This window comes from Capra hircus, chromosome 19 (genome assembly GCF_001704415.2).
Source record: "Capra hircus breed San Clemente chromosome 19, ASM170441v1, whole genome shotgun sequence".
NCBI lineage: Eukaryota > Metazoa > Chordata > Mammalia > Artiodactyla > Bovidae > Capra > Capra hircus.
The window spans coordinates 23,809,020-23,830,698 of NC_030826.1; the positions used below are offsets into that span (position 1 = coordinate 23,809,020).

A 21,679-nucleotide genomic window follows, 5' to 3' on the forward strand; every position below is an offset into this window, starting at 1 on the left:
CTGCAGTCCATGGGGTCACAAAGAGTCAGACACGGCTGAGTGAATGAACTGAACTGAACTGAGAAGAAGTTGCTGAAATGACTAGAAGTTGCACATTGTCCATGTTATATGTTTATGCCTGTTATTACTTTGTTGATAATCTGTATTAAAATATAAAATTTAGTCCAAGATATTTTAATGCCAAGAGAATAGTTGATTTTGTGTATGTGAATGTCCTTGTTTAATAGAAGTAACAGTAAACAAATGTTTGTTGGTGCTGATGTTGCAGACAGTCGGAGAAATGCATGGAGGCAACCAGAGTGGAGTCTCAGAGTTCTTCCTCCTGGGGATTTCAGAGAATCCTGAGCAGCAGCGGGTCCTGTTTTGGATGTTCTTGCTTATGTACCTGGTCACAGTGGTGGGAAATGTGCTCATCATTCTGGCCATTGGCTCTGACTCCCTCCTGCACACTCCCATGTACTTCTTCCTGGCCAGCCTCTTCTTCACCAACCTCTTCTTCATCACCAACACAATCCTCAACATGCTGGTAAACCTTCAGTCTCAGAACAAAGCCATCTCATACGGAGGGTGGTGACTCAGCTCTATTTCCTGGTCTCCATGGTGACTCTGGACAACCTCATCCTGGCCATGATGGCATATGACCGCTGTGTGGCCATCTGCCGCCCCCTCCGTTACATCACGGCCATGAGCCCTTGGCTCTGCATTTTACTCCTCACCTTGTGTTGGGCACTCTCTGTCCTCTGTGGCCTCATCCACACCCTCCTCATGACCTCATCTGTGGGTCCTGGAAGATCCGCTACATCTTCTGTGAGATGTACGTCCTACTGAGGCTTGCTGTTCTAACATTCACATCAGTCACACAGTGTTGATTGTCACAGACTGCCTCATCTTCTTCACCCCTTTAGGGTTCATGATCACGTCCTATATCCATATTGTCAGAGCCATTCTCCAGATACCTTCAGTGTCTGGGAAACACAAAGCTTTCTCCACCCATGCCTCCCACTTGGCTGTGGTCTCCCTCTTCTATGGGACACTTGGTATGGTATATCTGCAGCCCTTCAAAACCTCCTCCATGAAGGACTCAGTAGCCCCAGTGATGTATGCTGTGGTGACCCCCATGATGAACACTTTCATCTACAGCCTGAGGATGAAGGCCATGCATGGGGCACTGGGAAGACTCCTCTTAGGGAAAGCCTTCCAGAGGTTGACATGAGGTAATCTGGGCACTGAAGTGGAGATTGCTTCAATTCGTGTGCGAGGCGTTATCCTATGCAGGATACAGGAGTGATGAGGACGCACTCGTTGTTTAGTCACTAAGTCGTGTCTGACCCTTTTACGACCCCATGGACTGTCGCCCGCCACGCTCCTCTCTCCATGGGATTTGCCAGGCGAGAATACTAGAGCGGGTTGCCATTTCCTTCTCCAGGGAATCTTCCCCACCCAGGGACTGAACCTGAGTCCTGCACTGGCAGGTGGATTCTTTATCACTGAGCCGCCAGGAAGCCCCATGAGAGCATAGATCCAGCTCAAAATGAGCTCATACCTCTGTGATGAGGAAAAGACACCTACGTGTAACCAGTGTCCCAGAGACCTCATCAACCTTGGCAATAAATAAGGTCATTCTAACAGTAATACTAAAATTTTGCAGGATCAAAGTCTTCAACTTATCTGACCATAGGAACACAGCACCACCATCCCAGTCTTTCATAATATACTCAGTTGTGGCCTGGAGAGGGGCTCTCTCACACACTCTTGGTCCTGAGCTCTGACATGCTCTAGGGGACCTGCTGCCTGTGAGCCATTTGGAGACACCTGCATTACCCCCACTGCAGGTGCCCTGGGTGAGGCTACCCATTCCCTAGGCCCTGCGTTTCACTCCTCATCTTGTGTTGGGCTCTCTGTCCTCTATGGCCTCATCCACACCCTCCTCATCCACATCAGTGTTGCTCTCTCAGCCCTCAAAGCAATACTGACTGTGGCTTTCTCCTATTTTCCTTTTCCCTGTGGAGAGACCTCATCCCTGAACAGCCCACCCTATCCTACACTGTGTCTGCTCCTCACTCCATGGTCCCACCTCTCCTTGCAACCACTCTACCCTGCACTCAAAGAAAAATGTTCAGGCGTGATCAGCATATGCTCATGGACAGGATTGGTGGTGGAAGCAGAAGTGGGGGAGGTAATTGTGAGACCCTATCTCTACTTAGGTCCCACCAGCATCATGTCAAGTGCAATGGATAGAAAAGGAGAAGTTACTGATGAGAAAATGAGTCCCTGGGCTCTGGCAGTGTGAAAGAGGGAGCAGTCCTTTACAGATGAATCAGCAGAGCCAGCACTGACCTAGACTTTGAGAGACAGGGAGAGTTGAATTGACCTGAGGTTCAGTTCGCTCCACTGATAATGACTGAATGCCTATTAGTGGCTTAGACTGTTTTACAAACATGAATCAGGACCTCATTAAGGACCAAGGAGGGAGGCTACCTTATTTCTGTGTTTGAAGGCAGTGGTTATGCTCTGAGCAATGTGGGTTGGGGAGGAGGAGGAAGACTCACCTGGCTTGTTAGTGATGGGGAATTCAGGGAGGGCTTCCTTGAGATGGTAAAAGCTGAGCCAAGAATTAAGGCATGCTGATGAGTCAAAAAGTGAGTAGAGTAAGGCAAGGTAAGATCACTGGGTGAATGGTATGGGGGAGTATTCATATTTGCAGCAGATAGCCAAGTTCTCACACCCTGTGACTGTAGCAGAGCCAGTCTGGAGGAAGAAAGACTCCTCTTCTTTCCTGGCAAGGACTCACCCAATGAAAAGCCATAGATCCTTTGTTGACCACAGCCCTCTTAACTTCCCTTTCCCTCTGTGAAAGTGCGAGGTCTTTTCTCTAGTTACAGCAAGTGAGAGTGACTCTTTGTTTCAGTGCCCGGGCTTCTCACTGTGGTGGCTTCACTTGTGGGCACAGGCTCTAGGGCATGTGGACTTCAGTAGTTGGGGCACATGGGCTCAGTAGTGGCAGTTCCTGGGCTTAGTTGCTCCATGGCATATGGGATCTTCCCGGACCAGGGATCGAACTGGTGTTTCCTGCATTGGCAGGCAGGTTCTTTAGCACTGAGCCACCAAGGAAGCCCCGCTCCTTGGTCGTGAGCTCCACCAAGTTTCCAGTCTTCTACCTGGATCCCAAATCCCCACAAAGTCACTTTGTCTGCATATGTGTGTGTGTGTGTGTGCACTCACTCAACAAGTCCAACTGTTTGTAGCCCCATAGACTGTAACCCGCCAGGCTCTTCTGTCCATGGAATTCTCCAAGCAAGAATGCTAGAGTGGGTTGACATTTCCTCCTCCAGGGGATCTTCCCGACCCAGGGATTGAACCCACATCTCTTGTGTCTCTTGCATTGGCAGGTGGATTTTTTACCACTAGCGCCACCTGGGAAGCCCACTTTTGTCTGCATAAAGTGAAATGAAGTGAAAGTTGCTCAGCTGTGTCCAACTCTTTGCTACCCCATGGACTATACAGTCCATGGAATTCTCTAAGAAAGAATACTAGAGTGGATAGCCAATCCCATCTCCAGGGGATCTTCCCAACCCAGGGATTGAACACAGGTCTCCTGCATTGTTCAGTTCAGTTCAGTCACTCAGTCGTGTCCGACTCTTTGCTACCCCATGAATCGCAGTACGCCAGGCCTCCCTGTCCATCACCAACTCCCAGAGTTCACTCAGACTCATGTCCATCGAGTCAGTGATGCCATCCAGCCATCTCATCCTCTGTCGTCCCCTCTTCTCCTGCCCCCAATCCCTCCCAGCATCAGAGTCTTTTCCAATGAGTCAAGTCTTCGCATGAGGTGTCCAAAGTACTGGAGTTTCAGCTTTAGCATCATTCCTTCCAAAGAAATCCCAGGGTTGATCTCCTTCAGAATGGACTGGTTGGATCTCCTTGCAGTCCAAGGGACTCTCAAGAGTCTTCTCCAACACCAGTTCAAAAGCATCAATTCTTCAGTGCTCAGCCTTCTTCACAGTCCAACTCTCACATCCATACATGACCATAGGCAAAAACATAGCCTTGACTAGACAGACCTTAGTCGGCAAAGTAATGTCTCTGCTTTTGAATATGCTATCTAGGTTGGTCATAACTTTCCTTCCAAGGAGTAAGCATCTTTTAATTTCATGGCTGCAGTCACCATCTGCAGTGATTTTGGAGCCCCCCAAAATAAAGTCTGACACTGTTTCCACTGTTTCCCCATCTATTTCCCATGGAGTGATGGGACCAGATGCCATGATCTTCGTTTTCTGAATGTTGAGCTTTAAGCCAACTTTTTCACTCTCCTCTTTCACTTTCATCAAGAGGCTTTTTAGCTCCTCTTCACTTTCTGCCATAAGGGTGGTGTCATCTGCATATCTGAGGTGATTGATATTTCTCCCAGCAATCTTGATTCCAGCTTGTATTTCTTCCAGTCCAGCGTTTCTCATGATGTACTCTGCATATAAGTTAAATAAGCAGGGTGACAATATACAGCCTTGATGTACTCCTTTTCCTATTTGGAACCAGTCTGTTGTTCCATGTCCAGTTCTAACTGTTGCTTCCTGACCTGCATACAGATTTCTCAAGAGGCAGGTCAGGTGGTCTGGTGTTCCCATCTTTTTCAGAATTTTCCACAGTTTATTGTGATCCACACAGTCAAAGGCTTTGGCATAGTCAATAAAGCAGAAATAGATGTTTTTCTGGAACTCTCTTGCTTTTTCCATGATCCAGCAGATGTTGGCAATTTGATCTCTGGTTCCTCTGCCTTTCCTAAAACCAGCTTGAACATCAGGGAGTTCATGGTTCATGTATTGCTGAAGCCTGGCTTGGAGAATTTTGAGCATTACTTTACTAGCATGTGAGATGAGTGCAATTGTGCAGTAGTTTGAGCATTCTTTGGCATTGCCTTCTTTGGAATAGGAATGAAAACTGACTTTTCCAGTCCTGTGGCCACTGCTGAGTTTTCCAAATTTGTTGGCATATTGAGTGCCGCACTTTCACAGCATCATCTTTCAGGATTTGAAATAGCTCTACTGGAATTCCATCACCTCCACTAGCTTTGTTCGTAGTGATGCTTTCTAAGGCCCACTTGACTTCACATTCCAAGATGGCTGGCTTTAGATGAGTGATCACACCATCGTGATTATCTGGGTCATGAAGATCTTTTTTATACAGTTCTTCTGTGTATTCTTGCCATCTCTTCATAATATCTTCTGCTTCTGTTAGGTCCATACTATTTCTGTCCTTTATCGAGCCCATCTTTGCATGAAATGTTCCCTTGGTATCTCTAATTTTCTTGAAGAGATCTCTAGTCTTTCCCATTCTGTTGTTTTCCTCTATTTCTTTGCATTGATCACTGAAGAAGGCTTTCTTATCTCTTCTTGCTATTCTTTGGAACTCTGCATTCAGATGCTTCTATCTTTCCTTTTCTCCTTGGCTTTTCGCCTCTCTTCTTTTCACAGCTATTTGTAAGGCTTCCCCAGACAGCCATTTTGCTTTTTTGTATTTCTTTTCCATGGGGATGGTCTTGATCCCTGTCTCCTGTACAATGTCTCGAACCTTATTCCATAGTTCATCAGGCACTCTATCAGATCTAGGCCCTTAAATCTATTTCTCACTTCCACTGTATAATCATAAGGGATTTGATTTAGGTCATACCTGAATGGTCTAGCGGTTTCCCCTGCTTTCTTCAATTTCAGTCTGAATTTGGTAATAAGGAGTTCATGATCTGAGCCACAGTCAGCTCCTGGTCTTGTTTTTGTTAACTGTATAGAGTTTCTCCATCTTTGCTGCAGAGAATATAATCAATCTGATTTCGGTGTTGACCATCTGGTGATGTCCATGTGTAGAGTCTGACAAGTGCATTTTCTTGGCAAAACTCTATTAGTCTTTGCCCTGCTTCATTCTGCATTCCAAGGCCAAATTTGCCTGTTACTCCAGGTGTTTCTTGACTTCCTACTTTTGCATTCCAGTCCCCTATAATGAAAAGGACATCTTTTTTGGGTGTTAGTTCTAAAAGGTCTTGTAGGTCTTCATAGAACCATTCAACTTCAGCTTCTTCAGCATTACTGGTTGGGGCATAGCCTTGGATTACTGTAATATGGAATGGTTTGCCTTGGAGTCGAACAGAGATCATTCTGTCGTTTTTGAGATTGCATCCAAGTACTGCATTTCGGACTCTTGTTGACCAGGCTGGCTACTCCATTTCTTCTGAGGGATTCCTGCCCACAATAGTAGATATAATGGTCATCTGAATTAAATTCACCCATTCCAGTCCATTTTAGTTTGCTGATTCCTAGAACGTCGACGTTCACCCTTGCCATCTCCTGTTTGACCACTTCCAATTTGCCTTGATTCATGGACCTGACATTCCAGGTTCCTATGCAATATTGCTCTTTACAGCATCGGATATTGCTACTATCACCAGTCACATCCACAGCTGGGTATTGTTTTTGCTTTGGCTCCATCCCTTCATTCTTCCTGGAGTTATTTCTCCACTGACCTCCAGTAGCATATTGGGCACCTACTGACTTGGGGAGTTCCTCTTTCAGTATCCTACCATTTTGCCTTTTCATACTGTTCATGGGGTTCTCAAGGCAAGAATACTGAAGTGGTTTGCCATTCCCTTCTCCAGTGGACCACATTCTGTCAGACCTCTCCACCATGACCCACCCGTCTTGGGTTGCCCCGCGGGCATGGCTTGGTTTCATTGAGTTAGACAAGGCTGTGGTCCTAGTGTGATTAGACTGACTAGTTTTCTGTGAGTATGGTTTCAGTGTGTCTGCCCTCTAATGCCCTCTTGCAACACCTACCATCTTACTTGGGTTTCTCTTACCTTGGGCATGGGGTATCTCTTCATGGCTGCTCCAGCAAAGCACAGCCACTGCTCTTTACCTTGGATGAGGGGTATCTCCTCCCGCTGCCCTTCCTGACTCTTTACCAGCCGAGCCACAAGGGAAGCCCAAGAATCCTGGAGTGGGTAGCCTCTCCCTTCTCCAGTGGATCTTCCTGACCCAGGAATTGAACCAGAGCTTCCTGCATTGCAGATGGATTTGTTACCAACTGAGCTATCAGGGAAGCAGTACGTTTGTCTGCATATGGCTGCTAAGTGGTTGTTGCTGAGGGCACACAAGCAGAGGACCTCCTATGTGCTTTCTTTTTCAATCTTTCTTTATGGTTCTTTTCTAGCTCTGAGGAAGGAAGGCACCACATTTTAAGATGCTCTAGGGTCAAGGAACTGAGGCAGCCTCCAACCTCAGGCCAGTGATGTCCTGAGGCCCTCAGTCCCCTAACCTGCAAGGAACTGAGTCCTGCCAGTGACCATGTGAATGAATGTGGAAGCTTTCCTTTCCTCAGTCAGGCCTGGAGACAGTTACACCACTGGCTGATGGCTTGATCGTAGCCTTGCAAGAGGACTAGGTCAAGTATTTTTGATGAGATTTAGCATCCATATTGAGAGGTTCTGAAGTTTAAAATATATATGATTCTAAGGACAGTATGAAAAATAAGAATGTAAAATATCTCACTTATTTCATAATATTGATTATATGTTGAGATGATAATGTTTTAGATATATGAATAAAAGAAAATGAATCATTTAAATTAATTTCACTTGCTTACTTTAGCTTTAAAATGGTCCTTGCTACAGACTCAGAAACACTCTTGTCCCCATGAGGCTTCTAAAAAATTTTAAATTATGTATATGGCTCAGATTAAGTTTCTATTGCTTGGCTCTGGATGATATCTTCTTCTCCAAAAATTATTTACTTTTGCATCTATTAGGCACTAAGATTAGATCACTTTTGTTCAATCTGGACCTGAGCTGATTTAAAGCTGAGTTTCATCGTTTGTGAAGGTTGGTCAGTTACGATTTCCTAATAAACAATCCAGCCCTCCAAAAGAGGGCTGCTGCTGCTGCTGCTAAGTCGCTTCAGTCGTGTCCGACTCTGTGTGACCCCATAGACGGCAGCCCACCAGGCTCCCCCGTCCCTGGGATTCTCCGGGCAAGAATACTGGAGTGGGTTGCCATTTCCTTCTCCAATGCATGAAAGTGAAAAGTGAAAATGAAGTCTCTCAGTCACGTCCGACACTCAGTGACCCCATGGACTGCAGCCCACCAGGCTCCTCCATCCATGGGATTTTCCAGGCAAGAGTACTGGAGTGGGTCGCCATTGCCTTCTCCAGAAAAGGGAGAAAAGCTGTCAAAATCCACTTCTTACAGAAGAAATACAACTGGCCAGTTAATATGTGAAAAGATATCCAACTGCAGTTTTAACTGAAATTGAAAATCCAAATAAAAATACTGCCATTTCTCAACCTTCAGTTTGTAAAAATTAAAGGTATTTATTTATAACAACCCTTTATGAAAGGGACGTGGTAAACAGACACTGTCATAACTTAGTGGATGTACAAATTAGTGCGAAGTGTCATGGGGTAGATAGAGTGGTGGAAGTGGTGGTGCAAAGTTCTCAAAATGTTTTCTGGGTTCATCCTCACAAAAAAGTTCACCTAGAAAATTATATCAAAGGTCATTTAATGTGAAGAACCCTGGAGAGATGATCTCGTCCCAGTTCTTTATGGAACAAGTCCAGCCATAGAGAAGCACTTTCTAAGGTCATAGAGCGGTGGTTACAGCCCACACTCCTGGTTGTCATTCTCAAGAATTTTTCCCGTTGAGAGCTCATTCTCTTTAACCCCAAAGTGTCTGGAGACCCAAGAGTATCAGGAAAGAGACCGATTTCATCTGTGTTCTTTAGACTGTCACCAGGCGCTGCACCCAGAGGCAAGGAGGCTGTTGATTTTGACGGCCCAGTGTGGTTATGGAGGATGAAGCCTCAGCACACACATCTTCCCATGCTCTTCTCCATCTGTCAGTCCTGCCCTCTGTCTTTCTAGGATCATCTCCTAGCCAGAGGAAGCAGAAGAGGAATACCTAAACTGCCTTCTATTATTACACCTTCATCAAAACTTAAACTTTTCTTTTCCTGGTTGGAGGGGTGGGGCCCAACAGTAACATCAAAGGTGCTAGTTATTCCATGGCCATATGCTAATAGGAAGTGATTCTATAGATGAATTTTATTCTTATCTCCCCTCCTATTCATTCTTCCTTTTCTCTACACCCATCCTTTACCTCATCAGCATTCCTTAGGCATCTAGTTTGATACCGTTAATTCTCTCATCCTTCTCATCTCCCATCCTCTCATGTCCTTTTCCTAATTTCCATTTTTCCTGCTTATTTCTTTTGCTCACCATCCTGTCCCATCCCTCCACATATCCTCATTTTCATCTTCAGTCCTCCACTCCCAAGTCTTTCCTACTGCTCACTCTCATACCTTTTCTTCCTATCTTTATCTCAGCCTATCCTTCCAGTTTCTCAACTCCAAAAAGAGATTACAAAGAAGACAAGCTCCAGGCGTAGCCATGGACAGTTTTGGGAATGACAGAGTAGAGAAACTATTTTTCCAGGTTACTGCCCTCGTGGGACATTTCCTTTAACCCAGAAAAGGCAGAAAAGGAGGGACCCTATCACCCCTCATGTCAGTGACCGCCTCCCTACAAGTACCCGCCGCAGGGCACCCTGAACGTCAGGGTTTCTAAGACTGTAGATAAGTGGGTTCAGCATGGGATTGATAATTGTGTTGAAAACTCCAACTCCCTTATCCTTGTCTGAAGCCTCCTCTGAACCCAGCCGCATGTAGTTGAACATACCGGTCCCATAGAAGAGGCAGACCACAGTGAGGTGGGAGCCACACGTGGAGAAGGCTTTCTTCCTGCCCTCTGCTGAGCGGATTTGTAGAACCGCAGCAGCCACATGGATGTAGGAGATGATGATGAGAACCACAGGTGTTCCTGCCATTATGAAACCCACGCCAAAGAGCAGCAGCTCGTTGAGCTGGGTGCTGGAGCAGGAGAGCTGGAAGAGCTGCGGGAGGTCACAGTAGAAGTGGTTGACCTCGTTGGGACCACAGAAGTTAAGGGTGGTTAGGGCAATAGTGTGAATCAGTGAATTGGTGATGGCACAAGCCCAGGACACAACCACTAGTATCCTCTGAACCGTCTGGCTCATGCGAGTGCTGTAGGTGAGAGGTTGGCAGATGGCCAAGAATCGATCATAGGCCATGGCTGTCAACAGGAAGCAGTCCATCCCAGCCAGAAGGTGGAAGAAGAAGAGCTGGGAGAGGCAGGCTGCATAGGGAACTGTGCGCTTGTAGGACAGGGGACGACTCAACATGGCAGGAACAGTAACGGTGATGCACCCAATGTCCAGCACCGATAGATTCCCCAGGAAGAAGTACATGGGGGTGTGGAGTTTGGGTTCCACCAAGATGGCTGCCAGGATGCTGAGGTTGCCCCCGACAGTGACCATGTAGGCAAGGAGGAAGAGTACGAAGACCATAGGCTGTAGGTTTTCTGTTTCCACTAAGCCCAGTAAAATAAATTCAGTTACAGCTGTCCTGTTGGTTCTAGCTTCTGGCTGCATGAGTCTCTGTAAGGAAATGTCACAAGTATGGAAGTTTCAATCTACTTAATGTACTTTTTCAACATAAATATTTTAAACCATATATGTTCAGAGCTCCATGGTAAGTTCCTAGCTGTCTGGGTAATGGTTTTCCCACTCCCCAGGGTCACTTACACCTCATTCACTGACTCCCTTCATCCCTCCATGTTTTTACCCTACTCATGGCTGAGACGCCCCAAACCACCAGAACTTTGTCCCTCCCATCTTCTCCCAGTTGAAAAATGTTAGAATACTTGGGAAAATAAATTCAGATAAAAGCAAAATTCCTCTTTGAATACAGTGAGACTAAAATGTAAATCCCCCAATTTACTCTGAGGGACCAGCCCAAACCAACAAACAGATTTCAAAATAGAAAAATTAATGGTATTTGGAGAGAAATATCTAGAAAGCATTTGAAAACACAACCTAGGTTCCAAGACTCCTAGAAATAATGATGATCAAGCCAAGGTATGGCAAGAGTCAGAAAGAAGATACCCGTGACTGTGGCTTGAGGAACTCCAGCCCTTTCTCCAAGGTGGGGGACATAGTCTGAAGAATAAAATAAAAAAATCTTTATGTCAATAAATTGCTAGTATTATTTGCTAGTATTGTTGCTAATTATTCCCTTACATGAGACTTTGAATAATGGCTTATTTTAAACTAATTTCTTTTCATAGTTTCGTCTACTTGCTTCTGGAATCAAAATTTTAAGCATGACCTGCGGATTGGTTGCTACTAGATGCAGTTAGTTTTCTGCACAGCAAGTTGCATCTTCCACTTACCCTTGTTTCAGGCATGGTAGACTGACCAGTAGCTCTAACGGCATGTGTGCAGGCTCTGTAGTGGCCAACTCTTTGTGACCTCTTGAATTGTAGCCCACCAGGCTCCTCTGTCCATGGGATTTCCCAAGTAAGAATACTGTACCTATTATGCACGTGCATAATAAAGAACCAGACTGAGCTAAGTCTTTCAGATCTTACAATAAACCCTTGATTAAAAAAAATCCACGACTCTCTATTGCCCATGGAATAAGCAGAGCCAGGGCTTCACTAAGAATAACATTGTTTCCCTGCATAGAATGCACTGGATCAGAGGCTGGGAAGTCAGAACAGAAGGGACAGGGTGATGAGAGCCTGAGGTTGGGTGAAAATTGGATATGGTCATCTCTAAGGTGCTGGATGACATCACTGACTCGATGGATGTGAATCTGAGTGAACTCTGGGAGCTGGTGATGGACAGGGAGGCCTGGCACGCTGCAATTCATGGGGTCGCAAAGAGTCGGACATGACTTGAGCGACTGAACTGAACTGAAGATATCCTTAAAATTCTGAGATCACATGATTGGTGAGATATGAGGATCATCTTCAGGCCTGATCATCATTGATGAAATTGATAACTGATAAATACAGATAGGCAAATCCCTGGATGGAAAGTAGTTCTTTTCATATATTATATTAAGGAGCAATGACCTGCTCTCTGTTTTTGCTTTGGAGTCCATTTTGACCCAAACATTGATTGTAACCCTGTGGTTTTCTAACCTCCTTTCTCATACTGTTTTCTGTACTGGTGATGACTTCCTTCCAACTCCACATGCCCAGGTATTTCAAGAGTTGACTCCAATGCTCACTTCTGAATGAATCCTCCCTGGAAACTTCTCCATCTCAAAAGGAGCTCTGTCTCTTCTAAACTTCCACTACACATTATTTTATTGAACTTATTACAGTTTCCCTTCTAGCTAAGTTATTTTCCTATAGAGTATATCTCCCCTACTTCTCTGTAAGCTACTTGAGGACAAAAATATTAATACATGTTTGACTCAGTTTTGCAGTAACAGTACTCAGCACAATACTTCCCTTATAGTATATGCTCAATATTTTTAAATAAATGAATGGATCAGTCAAGTGTTCATAGGATTTCAGAGAAAGAAAACATCAGTATGAGCTAGAGTTGTCATGGAAGAGTCTCTGGTTATATTGGAATCTGGGATAGAATTTTATGTGTGTGCATGCTTAGTTGCTCAATTGTATCTGATTCTTTGCAACCCCATGGACTGCAGCCCTCCAGGCTCCTTCTCCATGGGGTTCTCCAGGTAAGAATTCTATGGATTAATATAGTTTAAGAAAGTAACAGGGGCAGGTGCATGTGCAAGGTTGTTGCAAGGACTACTGATTTCTTTGGTTTTGATGGGACAAGCAGATAGAAATCTATGATGACATGTTCGTTGTCGTGTAAACCACTCATAATAATAAGGCCCTTAGGAGATGAATACCTTACAGACAAGCAAGTTATGGCCAGGGATAGAAGAGCAACAAAACAGCTGCTGACAACCCTCAGTTGGCTGGAGATGCAGCTTGTTTGAAATCAGTGAGATTCTGGGACGAACTCAGATCTTCCAGAGACATCTAGAGTGCCTGATGGTTATCATGCCCATCACTGAGGATTACCGCTCTCAGGGCTTCATAATGAGTCCCGGTTTCTCCCTACTGAGCCATGACAAACTCCTACTCTGGAATTCCACCCAACTCCTCCAAGATTCCAGTGATGAAACAGTTCAGCAAGGCCTCTGACTGGAGTCAAGTTTCTAACTACCTGATGAAGTGGGTCCTGGGCAGCAAACTGGACTCAGTGAATCCCCTTAATACTTACTCCTAAGAGGGGGTTCCATGGTAGCTCAGCTGGGAAAGAATCTGCCTGCAATGCAAGAGATCCCAAATGGATTCCTGGATTGGGAAGATCCCGTAGAGAAGGGATAGGCTACTTATTCCAGTATGCTTGGGCTTCCCTGGTGGCTCAGATAGTAAAGAATCTGCCCGCAATGCGAGAGACCTGGGTTTAATCCCTGGGTTGGGAAGACCCCCTAGAGGGGGGAATGGCAACCCACTCCAGTATTCTTGCCTGGAGACTCCCCATGGACAGAGGAGCCTGGCAGGCTATAGTCTATGAGGTCACAAAGAGCAGGACGAGCGACTAAGCACAGCACAAGCATTGCAGAGAGCAGGCTTCATCCAAAAGAAGGAGACATGGACAAAAGGGCCCAGAAAAGGAGCCAAGATCTTTGGGTTACAGTTCCAAATCTTCTAAAAAGGCTCCCTGCTTCAGGGACATCAGTTGCACCAAGTATAAAATCAGTTTGAGCTGATGGCAGCAGAAGCTCCTTTCTGTTTTGTATGAGCAGAGGAAAAACCTGCTCTTACAAAGTGAGGACTCTTACAGAGTGAGTACTCACCCTGGCACAGGCAGACACCAGCTCTGCAGACCTATCCACCCAGAAATCCAGGAAGGGGCTTTGTACAAGAAAATGAAAGAAATTATAGGACTGTCTTCTCAATGGTATCTCCCGGCGGCCTCAGAAATTAGCCCTCCCAGGAAAGCAGAGACAAATGGGGGAGAGAGACAAGTTGTTTCATAAACAACTCAAGCTTTTCATAAATATAGCAACAATGCCTCATACCTTCTTGTATTTAGACTTTCCTTGAGGGGAAAAAAAAAAAGTTATCTCTAGCCTTGGCTTTATGGCAGGTCATTAGGTCAAGTGATACATAGTCCACTAATGGTGGGGTTGCTGAGGTCTCCAGGACTTGTCCATATTCTCCAAATCACCCAGGAAGTTAGAGGTGTAATTGAGACTAGATATGGGTTTCCTGAGGGAACAGTTTTCTTTCTCAGATGTCAGCCCCAAGCAGGGCCTATGAGCAGACAGCAGCTAATTTCCAGACTTGCTGTGGACCTGGGGATGTGAAGGAAGCCCCAGCAGAGAGGAAGAGGGAGAAGCTTTCTTCAAATCCAGTTTTCTAATGAGTCCTCAAGAATGTGGGGCTTCCTCCCTCAGAGCCTCATTAGTGGGGCCTCTGGGACTGTGTCTTGGGGATCCTGTAATGATTCTGGAAGTGCTGGTAAAAGAGGTATGTTGAGGGACTTCCCTGGTAGTTTAGAGGTAAAGAATCTGCTTGCCAGTGCAGGGGACATGGGTTCAGTCCCTGGTTGGGGAAGATCCCACATGCCGAGGAGCAACTGAGCCTGTGTGCCGCAACTACTGCACCTGTGCTCTAGAGCCCGGGAGCCACAACTATTGAGCCCATGCATTTGCAGCTACTGCAGACTTCACACCCTAAAGCCGCTGCTCCATAAGATAAGCCAGAGCAAGGAGATGCCTGCTCACTGCAGTAACAGAGTAGCTCCCATTCACCGCAACTAGAGAAAGACTGTGCACAGTAATGAAGACTCAGCACAGTCAAAAATAAATAAATAAAATTATGTTTTTAAAATTTGACTCACTTAAAAAAAAAAAAAGACATATGTTGAGCTTGAAGGACTCCTGGTTACGTCTCAGCATACTCTGAGAAAGGAAATACCATTTATGTCCAAAAAGAAATAACTTTTTCATTAACAATAATTCCCATACCTGGCTGTGGTAGGGCCCCAAAGATATGCAGGTACTAATCGCTGAAATCGACTTTAAATCATGTAAAAGGGACTTTGTAAATGTGATTGTTAAGGGTCTTCATCTGGGGAGATTATCGTGGATTATCCAAGTGGGCCCTATGTGATGTGTAATCATAAGAGTCCTTTTAAGAGAGAGGTGGAGAGATATTTGACTACAGAAATGAAAAAGGCAATGTGGGGACTTCCCTGGCAGTCCAGTGGTTAAGATGCCGAGATTCCATTGCAGGGGGTGCAGGTTTGAATCCTGGTCAGGGAACTAAGAGCCCACATGCCACAGACCATGGCCAAAAAAAGAAAAAGACAATGTGATGATAGGCATGGAGACTGGAGTGATGTGGCCACAAGCCAAGGAATGCTGGAAGCCACCTGAAACTGGAGAAGACAGGGAATAGATTTCCCCTGGAGCCTCCCAAGAGAACTCTTTCTGCTGACATAGTGAAGTTAGCCCTGTAGGACTCATTTTTTATTTTTGGTCTTCAGGACCCTGAGAAGATACATTTCTGTTATTTTAAGTCACTAGATTTGTGGCACTTTGTTACAGCAGCAACAGGGAATGAATATACTGGCCAATATATCCTGGTAGAAACTGGAATTTCCTCCAGTTTATAGAAGAGCAGTGTGGGAGTGGATCATGAGGGCCCAAGGAGTGGGGTAGAGCATAAGGCTGAACAGGGAGAGTTCATTGACATGGGATCACTTGTCATGATTCAGGATTTAACATCCAGGCAAGGGTGCCTGAGGCTAATTGTAATAGACTGCCAAGGTGTTGGTTATAGGGCCTCTTCAAGGTCTGGCAGATGGGGATTTCCCTGATGGTCCAGTAGGTAAGGCTCCATGCACCCAGTGCAGGGGGGCTGGGTTTGATCCCTGGTCAGGGAATGACCTCACATGCTTCATTTAAGTGTCCACATGCCACGACTAAAGATCCTGAATGCCACTAAGATCTGGGGAAGCCAAATATATAAATAACTAGCAAAAATAATTTTTTTTTTTAAGAAAAAGATCCATCAGACCAAGTTTGGCTGGACTACATCTGGGAAGGTGTCTTCCTCCAGGTCCCTGGGTTAGTGGAAGTGTTTCCAGCCTGTGGTTTCAAGGAGTAGAAGCTGGGTAATGGGGTCACTTCAAGATCTGCAGTCAGACAGAAGTCAGTGGGCCTGCCTCTGAGGGCACAGAAGACTGTGTTTTCTGATGGGTCCCTGGACAAGCAGGTGTGTTCTTGACCTGTGCCTACAAGGTGCTGGGCCAAGTTACAAGACTGTGTCAGCGTCTGCAGTTGGACCAAGATTGGACATGTGTCTTAGAGGCATGGATGGGCATCACCTGCCTTGTCCCTGGGTGGGCAGAACTGGCATCTAAGAGGGCCTGGGAATGGACCATGGGCCAGTTCAGCATCCACAGCCAGGGCTGAGGTTGATGTGCTCATTATCTAGGGCACAAGTGGGCCTGACTAATGCTAGGTTTCTTGACAGATGTTGTTGGTGACAGAATCAAGGCCAAGAGGGGGCTGTAGCTGAATCCACAGGGCTGTTTCCAGGCCTGTATCCAGGACCCCTGTCTGCAAGTCTGCCAGCTGGGCACAGTCTTGTCTTCTCAAAATAGCCCTCTTTGGACTTGACTCCACTGGGATCTCATAATCTCTTACCTAGATCTCAAAGCTCCCACAAAGGCACTTTTTATCAAAATTATTGTTTCTAAGGGAGGAATATGAGTGAGGGAAACTCTTCTTCTTTTCTGCTATTATATATCTGTAACATCAGGCTTCCCTGGTGGCATAGTGGTAAAGAATCCACCTGCCAGTGCAAGAGATGTGAGTTCAATCCTTGGGTCGATGAGATACCCTGGAAAAGCAAATGGCAACCCACTCCAGTATTCTGGCCTAGGAAATCCCATGGACAGAGGAGCCCGGACCAGGGATCAAACCTGTGTCTCCTACAGTGGCAGGTGAATTCTTTACTTCTGAGACACCAGGGAAGCCCTGTTCCTTTTAAAGAATAGGGTTGTTGTGGGCATGATGTCAAAGAGTGATAATGACATTCTGTATTGTTTAAACCTTTACAACACGATATATTGGGTTGGTCAAAATGTTCATTTGAGTTTTTCCTTAACAGCATATGGAAGCAAACAAACTTTTTGGCCAACCCAGTGTGATACATTTTTAAGTAGCAAAGAGATTCCCAGGTTGGAATAAAAAAGACAAGACAAATTCCAAAAGAAAGGAAATCTCCCAATTGTTAAAGAAACCTTATGTTCCTGAGTGCTGGGAACCTGTGTCCTTGGACATCCTTTATGATGCTGAACCAGCTGATGCATTCCACTCAGGGATGACATCACACAGAATTATCCCTCAGAATTATCCCTTGATGTGACTTAAGATGAGTGTTCAGATGGGACAAGGCCAGAGGCACAGAAATTCCGGGGAGTAAACAACTAGCTCTGTTTTGCGACTACCTCTGTTATTTGCTATAGGTAGAAGAAGTGATGGTGGAATTTGTTGTGTTTCTTCAGGGTCAACAGTGAGACAGTCTTTCTGTTCATTCCAAATCAGAGAACATTAGAGGTGAAAGAATATGTCCATTATCTTGGGCCTCTGTCAAGTTCAGGCCCAGGGAAAGTAAAGGACCCGATCAAAGTTAGGAACACTGCGGATGAGAGGAGCCTGTTGGGCTACAGTCCATGGGGTCACAGAGAGACAGACACGACTGAGCATACATGCGATACCTCTATCTTTGCTTCTCAAATCCTTTTGCTTGCAATTATGTTTCTCCCTGTTCCTCATTTTTCATCTTCATTTCCCACAAGCCCTCTGCCTCCATCCAATCTTGTTTTGCTTCCTTCCCTCCTGTCCTTTCAGTCCCTTCATCCCTAGAAAGTATCATGAGAAACCAATCCTGCAAGTGCAAGTCAAGGGGAAGTTTTAGGGAAATAGTCAGAAAACACCAGTAGCGCAGTAGAAATGTCAGGAATGGGCAATGAATCTAAAAGAGACCCTAGCAGACTTCTCTGGTGGTCCAGTGGTTAAGACTCCAAACTTCAAATGCAGGGGGTGTGGGTTCCATCCCTGGTCAGGGAATTAAGATCCCACATGCCAAGTGGTGTGATCAGAAAATAAAAGGGGCTCTAGAAGGAAAATATAGCTAGATAATGACAGGACTAAAGGCTAGTAGCACATATCACCATGTGACTTGTATTTACAGAAACAGATTGTCTTAGCTAGGAGCTTTGGGGACTGAGAGGGAGAATTCAGAGGAGAATTTCATGTTGATTATTCTGTTTTTTAAAATATTTAAATAATATTTAGGGTATAATCTTTTCAAAAGATTTGAAACATATGTGGATACATGAGGAAATTTCATTCTTGTATTTTGAGAGTGATCATATTTGTTAAAGTTTTGAAATTAAAAAAAAATTTTAAGTTGTAAAAATCTTCACAGAGGTGTCATGCTTTCCCGAGTTACTCAAAAATACACGACCATACAGTTTCCCATCTGTTCCCTCTGTATCCTGTGGTATTGATATCTTGTGTGATGGGCGAGGAATGAGCTGCTTTTTTTGGCTTGTAGAAGCCTGATGGGAGAAATAGAGTCATCCTGATCTCTAGGCCTATGTTTTGTAAAAGGGTAACCATTCCTGAACTTGAAGAAGTCATATGACCACCTGGGAAGTTACTGGGATATTCTTGGTATAAGCAACGGAAGAGTCATTCCCTATGAGACATGCACCTGAAGGCATTGAAGGCTTCCTGGGTTTCACTTCCACCCAGAAAAGGAGTGTACAGTGACTTAAGTTGTAATTTGTCAAGGAGACTGACCTGGCAGAATCTACCTGTCCATTGCCTATATTGGGTAGGGCTCCTATGCATATTGTCAAAAATCCAAAAGCTCAGGGAGATAGAGAAGGTTCCAGACCATTTGTCCCAATTACTGCCCCCAGAGAATTTTTCCTTTAGTCCAAAAAGAGAAAGGGAGAAATTGACACAAGACCTCATCACACCAGTGACCACCTCCCCTTGATCACCCGCCAGAGGGCACCCTGAACATCAGGGTTCCTGAGGCTGTAGATGATTGGATTCAGCATGGGGTTGGCTACAGTGTTAAAAATTCCAACAGCTTTATCCTTATCTGAAAGCTTGGCTGAACCTAGTCGCATGTAGTTAAAGATACCTGAACCATAGAATATGGCAACCACCGTGAGATGGGAGCCACACGTGGAGAAGGCTTTCTTCCTGCCCTCCGCTGAGCGAATTCGTAGAACTGCAGCTGCCACATGAATGTAGGAGGTGACAACAAGAGCCAGGGGGGTACCTGCCATTATGAAACCCACGCCAAAGAGCAGCAGCTCGTTAAGCTGAGTGCTAGAGCAGGAGAGCTGGAAGAGCTGCGGGAGGTCACAGTAGAAGTGGTTGATCACACTGGGACCGCAGAAGTTGAGTGTGGATATGGCTACAGTGTGGGTCAGTGCATTTGAGAAGGCACAAGCCCAGGACACAGCCACCAGTCTCCTCTGGACTGTCGGGCTCATGCGGGTGCTGTAAGTGAGGGGTCGGCAGATGGCCAGGAATCGGTCATAGGCCATGGCTGTCAACAAGAAGCAGTCCACCCCAACCAAGAGGTGGAAGAAGAAAAGCTGTGAGAGGCAGGCTGCATAAGGAACTGTGCGCTTGTGGAACAAGAGACGACCCAGCATCGAGGGAACAGTGACGGTGATGCACCCAATGTCCAGCACTGATAGATTCCCCAGGAAGAAGTACATGGGGGTGTGGAGTTTGGGTTCCACCAAGATGGCTGCCAGGATGCTGAGGTTGCCCCCGACAGTGACAAGGTAGGCAAGAAGGAAGAGTACAAAGACAGCTGGCCGCAGCCCTGGCGTCTCCACCAACCCCAGCAGGATGAATTCAGTAACAGCTGTTCCATTGGCCCCAGGTTTTGGCTGCATTAGTTCCTGCAAGGAAATATCCAAGAAGATAAGGAATAATTCCTCTCGATATATTCAAAAAGAAGAAATAGACTTCTTTCTATGTCCTGAGCCCTCTACTAAGTTCCCCCTTTCCAAGTAAGGACTTTCCCACCATCCAGTTCACACCACACTTGTTCACTCACTACATTTGCTACAACATTCTCAGCTACATGGGAATCCTTTCACCATGTAAACATATATCAAATGATCATGTTATACTTTGACAGTTTTACTTGTTGATTATACCTGTATTAGGTTAAAAAAAGTAGCATTTTATAAGCTTAAAAAAACTGAAAAGTCAAGGAATAAACCTAAACTAATATAGGAATTTAGTATATAATACAAGCAGCACCTTAAAGGAATGGGAACAAGTATTATTCAATAAGTACTTATGAGGGCAATAACATAGCTATGTTGGAAAACTATAAGTCATATACATACCTCATATATTTTGCAAAAATAAATTCTAAATGGATCAAAGTTTTAAATGAGGTATTAAACCACAAAGTTATTGGGGGAAATGGAGAATTTAGTAGTAGTGGTGCAAGGATAACTCAAAATATAGAAAACATTTTAATAATCAAAAGTAATGTTTTAATTATTTTAAAATTCTGCCAACTGGCTAAATGGACCCACTTCTTCCCAAAGCCCATTCTCTGCATGCTTCCAGATTAGGGTTGGCCACAAGGGGAATTTGCATAATATCTGTAAGACAAACGTGAAAAGTAAAAAGGGCGATTTGGCAACATCTTTCAAATTATAAATGTATTTTTCTTTTTACCTGACAATTCCATGTCTGGAAATTTACCCAACAGATATATGGTCACAGAAATGATGGTCACACAGAGATGATGTCTGTGTGAGCTTATTTGTTGCAGCATTGTCCGTAATAGTAAATAATTAGAAAGAATCTATCTGTTCATTATTAAAGGGCTTACTAAGTTGATTATGGAATATTTTTCCAAAGGAATATTATGCAGCTGTAGGAAAGAGCTCTATCTGTGCAGATCTGAAAGATATCAAAGCAGTATTATTAAATGCAAAGCACAGCTTGTAGAATACATATATCATATACTATGCTTTGTTTGTTGTGCGGCAGAAACCAACACAACATTTAAAGCAATTATCCTTCAACTAAAAATTAAAATTAAAAGACCCCCACAACTCTGCGAATATGAATTGAACTGTATGCTTTAACTGCGTGAAGTGTGTGCTCAATCACTCAGTCGTGCCCGACTCTTTGCGGTCTCATGGACTGTAGCCTGCCAGGGTCCTCAGTTCATGGAATTTTCCAGGTAAGAATACTGGAGTAGGTTGCCATTTCCTTCTCCAGGGGATTTTCCCAACCCAGGGATTGAACTGACAGAATTCCCTTGGAAGCATTCTGTGCTAATGATTACAAGGAGACTTACCCCGGGCTACAACAGTGCATAGTTTTAAGTGCTTTGCATGTGGTTAGCTCATTTATTCCTCACAACCTCCCTATGAAACAGATACCATTTTAATCTGCATTTTACAGAAAGAACACGAGTCACATATAGCAAGTGGCTGAAGGCAAGGTCTTAACTAGGATATGCTGACTTTTAACCTGTTCTTAAGATTTACACATACCATCAGGACACCTCAAGGATCATAAAGCTGTGTCCTTCTCATTCAACTCTCTCTCAATGTATTTCTTTTTTTCTCTCTCTCTCAATGTATTTCTGACCCATTCTTATGACTCAAAGACTTACTCTCATACTCATGATAGCTGTGCCCTTGTAAATCCCAGTCTTG

General features: G+C 44.8%; 2 protein-coding genes and 1 pseudogene across 2 annotated transcripts; 1 reads left to right on the plus strand and 2 right to left on the minus strand.

Moving 5' to 3' along the window:
* Positions 281-1,213, plus strand: LOC102181809 (annotated as a pseudogene).
* On the minus strand, positions 9,539-10,498 carry LOC102182064 (olfactory receptor 3A2). The gene has a single exon (XM_005693393.1). It carries the CDS (start codon positions 10,484-10,486, stop codon positions 9,539-9,541), a length of 948 nt encoding a protein of 315 aa, XP_005693450.1. The 5' UTR covers positions 10,487-10,498.
* LOC102182341 (olfactory receptor 3A1) lies at positions 18,935-19,894 on the minus strand. Its single transcript, XM_005693394.2, has one exon. The coding sequence runs from the start codon at positions 19,880-19,882 to the stop codon at positions 18,935-18,937; it is 948 nt and encodes a 315-aa protein (XP_005693451.2). The 5' UTR covers positions 19,883-19,894.